This window comes from Oryzias melastigma, linkage group LG11 (genome assembly GCF_002922805.2).
Source record: "Oryzias melastigma strain HK-1 linkage group LG11, ASM292280v2, whole genome shotgun sequence".
NCBI lineage: Eukaryota > Metazoa > Chordata > Actinopteri > Beloniformes > Adrianichthyidae > Oryzias > Oryzias melastigma.
The window spans coordinates 2,809,848-2,817,097 of record NC_050522.1 but is presented as its reverse complement, the minus strand read 5'-3'; the positions used below and the strand labels follow the sequence as shown (position 1 = coordinate 2,817,097).

The 7,250-nt window shown below is 43.1% G+C and overlaps 1 protein-coding gene across 1 annotated transcript in view; it reads right to left on the bottom strand.

The window, feature by feature from the left end:
• Positions 1–6,248: 6,248 nt before the first annotated feature.
• LOC112136263 (KH domain-containing, RNA-binding, signal transduction-associated protein 3) overlaps positions 6,249–7,250 on the bottom strand; it is a 62,538-nt gene continuing 61,536 nt past the window's right edge. Inside the window, exons 3-4 of the mRNA XM_024257859.2 lie at positions 6,993–7,109; positions 6,249–6,326 (exon numbers count right to left, since the gene is read on the bottom strand). Of these exons, the coding sequence (XP_024113627.1) occupies positions 6,249–6,326; positions 6,993–7,109 (195 nt within the window). The remainder of the gene's footprint in view (positions 6,327–6,992; positions 7,110–7,250) is intronic.

The following is a 7,250-nucleotide window of genomic DNA, read 5'->3' as shown; positions in this document are numbered from 1 at the left end:
TTTATTATTGTCAAACATTTTTGAAAAAGCGCCAATGAGCCACAAGGGGGCGCATAAAGAGCCGCATGCGGCTCCGGAGCTGCAGGTTGCCGACCCCGTTCTACTCCAAAAACAACCCTCCAAAGTAAAAACAGACACAGGGTGATGTTTCATTTGTGGACTTTTTACATTTCTTCTCATCTGCACCTGATAATTTCTAATGAGCACAGTCTCCTCAGACTGTGAGATTCTAATCTTCTCCTGGAGGGTTTCACCTGTGTTGACCTTCTTGGCCATGAAAAGAGGAATCCAGAGTCCTGAAGCAGCAGCACACACACACAGCGGGTGATCACTGTTCTTCATATCTCCTGACAGAATCTTCCATCTTTGAAAGAATGTTCAGTCTGCAAACAGCGCTCAGCTCTGGAGCTCCAGCAAACAGCGCTCGCTCAGATTCTCCTATAAAGGGAATGTCTGAACAAACACCGGAAAAATCTTTTACTCTGTCTGCATGACAGGTGATGCATTTACTGAGATAAACTGCTCAGTGCAGACATGTTCATCTGCTCTTCTGACAGTCGGAGGAGCCGAACCGCCAGCAGATGCTCTCCTTACGCCCTGCAGGCGCGCGTGTACCCCCACTATGAGCTGGAAGGAGGTGTGACACCTGAGAGCCTCCACTGTCCAGTCAGTGCAAGTCATCGCACCGTCCTTTCATCTGAATTCAGCATTTAGGAAGCATCAACCCCCCAGCAGAAAGATCAGAGGTAATCCTAAAAACTGAATCTGAAACCACGCTCAAGCAACATGGAGTCAGGCCGGCAAAAGCCTTTGAAAATTCTAATATTCATGATTAACATGACAATAACAAATAATGGAAACAATTAAATAAACAGGGATAAACTGGAAGAAAATACAGTTTGAAATGATAACTGAAATGGCTAAAACAGACATTATTTTATTCAGCTTGTTTTGTTTTTTTAAATGAAGAACTGAAGAGTAGAAAAATCTTGTCTAAAATTGCACCAAGTGAAAATCTAACCCAGTTCTATAGGTTTGTTCTCCTATCAAATGTGCTGTTTCCCTTTCAAACCACAATATTCAGCACCATGAACATAAAACACTGGGAAAAAAATAAAAAAATATCCCCAAAATAGTTAGCAAAGGAGATAAGAAAATAAACAAAAAGAATTAAAAAGCGGCCGTTGTTTTGTGGGGGTTGTGAAAATCCACAGTTAATCACGTGTTAATGAATCTGAATTGTAAAATATGGACGCCGCTAAATCATTCGGCTCTGACAGCAGCAGGAAAACAGCGGCGCCGTAACCAGGCGGTCTGACTCCGACAGCTCGCAGCCTCTCAGGCTCCCTGCATCCGCGCTCCTGTCAGCAGCAGATCAAGCTACAACAGGAGCAAATATTTGGGCAATTATATCTGCTCTCGCAGAGTCTCGGCAAAACTTACTGTAGCAGCTTAAAAAGGAGCTATGGAACATTGTGTGGCTTTACAATTCATGCAAACATATTTTCATGACATGTCGTGCACAGGGTGAAACCGTAAATTGTTTTTCTCCTGTCAACCCTGTGCCGCCCAACAGGACAGGAAATGCATCCGAATATAAATAAACGACACTCGGAGATTCAGCCCATTAAAAGTAGATTTTTCTTGTTTTTGGGAAACAAATTCCATTCCGGTTTTATCTGCTATGCAAAGAAAAGATGAAAATCTCAGCGAGACGGATGTCTTGGTTCACACCAGTCAGACCTGAAAGACGCTGATTCAGCAGCTGAACACTGAAAACAACCAAAAGCTGAAGAAATCTCGCCTGTCAGAAGAAAAACTGCAGTTCAGCAGCTGTTTAGTCGGAATCTTTTCAGAACTACCGTGTGCAGACATGCAGCACACGCTGAAGCGGCGTGGAGGCAGCTGTGATTGGCTCCAGCCAACGATGGTGCTGAGTCAGCGCAGGATGCTGTAGGTGGTGCTGCTAACACAGATCCTCTGTTTCATGCTAAAGTGTCCGAAGAACAGGCAAAACTTTCCCTAACGGCTGGAGTCAGGTCAGTGCACCAGGCCACCACTAGGGGGCTTGAAAACTCTCTTTACTTTGATGGAAACATCATATTGTTTTCATGTGTGAACCCATTTAATTCCATGTGTGAATCAAACACAACAGTTCCAGGTTAATGTTTTTAAACGTCATTTAGTTTTGTTAATTTAGAATTTAATTTAGAAACAGTTGAGGTGGCTTGGGCATCTGGTCCGTATACCTCCTGGAGAGGTGTTTCGGGCATGTCCCACTGGTGGAGGCCCCGGGAAGACCCAGGACGCTGGAGACACTAGTCGCGTTTCCATTAACTCTGAAATTTAGCAAATTGTAAATTCAATAACAAATTATCCTGATGGAAACACCACAATTTAGAAAAAAATGGTATTTTTTGAAAAAAAAGTTTTTGCGCTTAGAGGAGGTGGCATTAGGGGAGTATCGAAATAAGACATTTTTCGCAAAACTGTAATGGAAACACTTTTTTCTAATTAAATGCGCTTCTCGGTATGAAGTGTCTGCGTTGAGCGCTGCACAGCCGGTGCACCGAGAGGTCCCACAGCGTTACAGCTCTTTAGAAATTGTGGTCATACAGAATCGTGCAGCAGCTCCTCCTCCTTTCCTCATCACTTTATCTGCAGACGCACTTTTGCAGCTTGGAGCCTGAAGTCTCATGAGCACGAGAGCTGTGACAGAAACTTGAATGGATGTCGTCGTGTTTTCAAACAGAAAAAAGGTCCAGACGCTTTCCTGTTAGAATGTTTTTTCTTTTAACTTCCTGAACAGGCATCTCTCTCTTCTGAGTCAAGCTGCGCCCCAGACAGAGCTGTGACGTCACCCAAATGCTCTTTTTAGTGAATCAAATAAAAAAAATACTTGTTCTCATTCATAGCCGTGTTTTTAATGACTTATCGCTTTATCGCAAAATTATGATTTACTGGAAACTGTGTCATTTCAAAACTGTGTTTTTTCGAAATTCCTAGAATTTCGATAAAGTTTTGCGCAGATGTGTAATGGAAACGCAGCTATTATGCCTCTTGGCTGGCCTGGGAACACCTCGGGGTCCCCCCTGAGGAGCTGGAGGAAGTGGCCGGGCGGACGGACGGATGCATGGAATTTAGATTCCAAATTGTGCAAGAAAAAAGGTGAGTGGATCTTTGATTGACAGGTAATCATGGCCTGCTGGATTTAGCCAACAACTGTTAGAGTGGTTTGTTCCTCCTTTTTTGTTGTAGAAATGCAAAGGTCAAGGCATGGCTAAAAAACTGTTCAGAGTATCTCAATCTAAAACAGTGGTTGGTCTGGTTATGGAGTCTGCTGGCCAAAGTAGAGGTTTAGAGTTTTGGTCCATAAATCCATAACTAAACCTGCTTTGTACCGTTAGGTTGCTGGAGCCTCCCTAGCTGCTGTCTGAGGTGAAGGCAGGGTAAACACATCCCAGAGCCACACAAGAACAAACTACCGCTCACATTCACGGCTAAGAGACCTTTTGGAATTACCAATGAACCTATGAAGCATGTCTCTGGGTCCTGGGAGGAGTTTAATGAGGCCATTGAGAAGATTTATTGATCAGCCTCAGATATTCTGCTAAACTGTCTGGAGTGTCTGGAGTGTTCTCTGGGCATCGGGGTAGGACATGGTCAGAACACCTCCCCAGGGAGGTGTCTAAGAGGTATGTGGAGGAGCAGCAGCTCTACTCCGAGCTTTCTCCAGGTGACCGAGCTCCTATCCTATAAGGGAGCAGCTAGCTTCTCCAGTACTCTGGACTAGACCTTCTCAGGAAGGCCGAGGAACGTGGTTCCCGGGTAGTTTAAACAAGCTCTTCTGTCTCACTTCTTAAAAAGGAAAATCAATCTGCCAGTCCAGCGATACTGTCCCAACTGCCACGCAATAATGAGGCGTGTGAGCACCACAAGCATCCAGAGACTCCTCCCCCCTCAGTTAACCCTCAGTTACCTTGGTGATTTGAGTTTGGGTGATGGACAAAAACACCCAGACACTGATTCCTCTACAGAAGACGCGTCAGCAGGGTTGAGAAGATCTTCCAAGTATTCTATTCATCACTCAAGAATGTCCCAAGTCAAAGTCAAGCAAAGATGGTCCCAGCAAGGACCCCACCCCGAGGTGCCAGACAGTTTGTCTAAAGATTGAACTACAGTCTACTCAGCTTTAGTCACAAAGACAAGTGGGAATGTACCTGAAACCAGCTTGTTAGAGAAAAGAGCCTAAGAATCCCTCATAGATCCACTGTGATGCATCATCTTTTGTTTTTCTTTCGTAATTAAAAGAGCTCGTTTTCCCACTGAAGAAACTCTGTGCGCGTGTTATTCAAAAGTTTTCCAACTTTAAATGAGGTTCTACTTTTTAATATCCATTGTTTGCTAACATGCACTTAATGGTGATTGTAGGCTTCACAAAGCAGATATGAAATCCATCATGCAGAATAATCCAAAGCTTTAGTTAGTTCCAGTTTTGTGATGACTAAAGATCTGATGTGGAAGCAGCCTGTGATGGAGCTCCATGCTACATCCTGACAAAGGAACAAACAGTCACTAGTCCTGGACCCTTTCTCTGCTCCAACTCTTTCAGCTCATCTGACTGAAGCTCTGGACTTTACTAAAGTTTATTGTGTAAAATCCATCTGATATGAACCAGTTTTCCCAGCAGCCTGCAGTTTGCTTTTCATGTTTGTCTCCTGCAAAGCAGAAACATTCTGATCCCTGGTCGTCTCAGTTTGAAAATGTGCATCCTCATTCAGCTAAAGCAGATCATAAATTGTTTCTACTGTGAAATCAATTTTCTGAAAATCTCTTGAAATCTCTTATTTGTATTATTAAACTATTTTAATTACAATTTTAATCTTTTAGGAAAAGTATGAATGAAGCACTGATAGGTGAGCACTTTTAAATGTCATTGTAGATGTGACAATGACTAATAAATCTATTCAGATCTATTCAGAAAGGTGTTTTTTATCATTATTATTCAAGACATTCTTCAACAGTAAATGTTGCCGTCAAATTCTACATTCTTCTGTGGGTAAAATGGTTTGAAGTGGCTTTATGAATCTAGAGCTGGAGGTAAAGAATTTTAAATGGGTGTTGTCACTGCCGGCTTCGTCGATCTCTGTGTACAGTCTATGAGTTCATGTGTTCAGACAACAGATCTTCATCAGTCTGGACTCTGCAGTCCGCAGATGTGGACCTGAAGCTACAGTATGTTCAAACCACCCTCAGCAACATGACTATTCAAAACTCTCGCAAAACAGTAGAAAAAACTTCCATACAAGTTTTTGAAACCGTTTTCTGACTCTAAATATAAAATGTGTGGCAATTGATCGCACATTCAAACTTACACCAGGTTGAAATTTGACCAATCAGAGACTCAGATTTGGTAGTGAAGTATAGATATCATCTACTATAATTCCCCTTTAAGTCATGGAAGTTCCTACTGAGAAATTAAAAATTGTGGTTTGTGTCCATCCGGAATTCTATGACATCAAGTCTTTCATTTATGGGAATAGAGCTGTGAAAGAAAAAGTCTGGAGCAAGATTCACCAGATTTAAACTGCTTAATGAATTTGTACCAAACCTCTTTCAACTGTAGGTGATGGGCACGCCCTAGTACACAGTGAAAAAGAAGAAGAAGCCCCTCCCTACTTGTCAAGTGTGAACACTATGGGCTAAATGTAGGTTTCAGGAAGGCTCATTTAGCACCTTCATCAAATGCAGTACAGTACACACCAGAGCCGTGTCTCTGATGTGTTTAGCAGCAGGGCTTGCGTGCACACAGCAGAAACTACTCCTTGAGGGGCTGAAATGGAGGAGGAGTCAGGATGGAGACAGATCAGAGTGCACAGGTCCGGTCCTGCTTTGAAGACACCATGCTGTCTTATATAACTACATTTCACAGTAAAAAAATACAAACTGTGACTTTGGTGTGTTAGCAGTTTTTGGAAAGTCCCTTGTTGGCGCTGCAGCAGCCTGGCATTAGAAAAATCCTCGTTTGCTGCTGTCCACCTCATCCACAGTTCACCCGATTCCCAGAGAAAACTCTCAGTTTGAGCGGGAAATCTCCATGACAGACCTGTTCCACAGGAGGAGCCGAGCTTCATATACAGATCACAGCCGTCTGAAGTGCTGGAAGAATCATTGCCTCTAACAAGTGACCTCTGACTGACTGAGCCGAGGAGATTTATTTCCACTGAATGGGTCCAAAGTCAAAGCTCTCAACGTGAGCCTCTGAAGACGCTCATATCCACAGATTCCTGCTCACACTTCCCACTTTTGTTGAAGTCATTTGCAGCCTGAGTGTGAATTTACATGAAAACAAAACCATCAATCCAGATAATGTGTTGTTCTGCGTGTGCCCTGCTCTCCATCTCCTCGCTGCGACAGAGCGCCGGCTTTGAAGGATGTCAGCCGTGTTTGGTGATCCCCGAGATCATTCTCATTTCCATAAACTTTGAAATTTGTTTTCAAGCTCTAACTGTTTTTTTGGCAAAACTCTAAAGCAGCCGAGTGTCTCCGGAGCTGTCAGTCAAATTTAATCCGAGGCAGCGAGGTGACCGCAGACGTGCAGATTAAAGCCGGGGAGTTTTGGATTTGCTTTCTTCAAGATGTGAAGATGAGAGCTTCAGAAATGAGCAACTTTAATGATTAGGAGCCAGCAAATTAGGAACATCAAGCAAAGCCTAATTAAGATCCTTTTAATGGTTATGAGGACAAAAATGTCCTCCAAGAAAAGATAACAAAGGTTTATCAGAAAAATGTACCTGATTAAGTGAATTACAAGACGTTTCTGAGCCATTTATGTGACGCCATAGAGTCAAATAAAAACATTGTTCAACCAAAAAAGACAAAAGTTAGAGAATCTAAAGTTCTGACGTCATTTACTGAGAGGGAAAGCGTCCATATCTTTAAAAAAACACAGCAGGACTGACTGAGGTAAAAACATGAGAGTGCAAGGTTACCTTCTCTTTGTCTCTCATGGATCCTTTTCCCAGGATGGACATCTTTGTGAGGGTGTCCTCCTGCAGCCTCTTTAACGAGTTCCCACGCGGCCCCAGGAGTTTGCCCACAAAGTTAAACTGCAGCAGAAAGAGAGGATGAGGAGAGAGCTTCATCAGTCAGAATCTGAGGGAGACTGTCTTGTCATCCTCACGTGACCCTGAGAAGGAAAGAGCTCAGGGTAGGAAGAGACCGACACTTTTCATCTGTGGAAATATGAA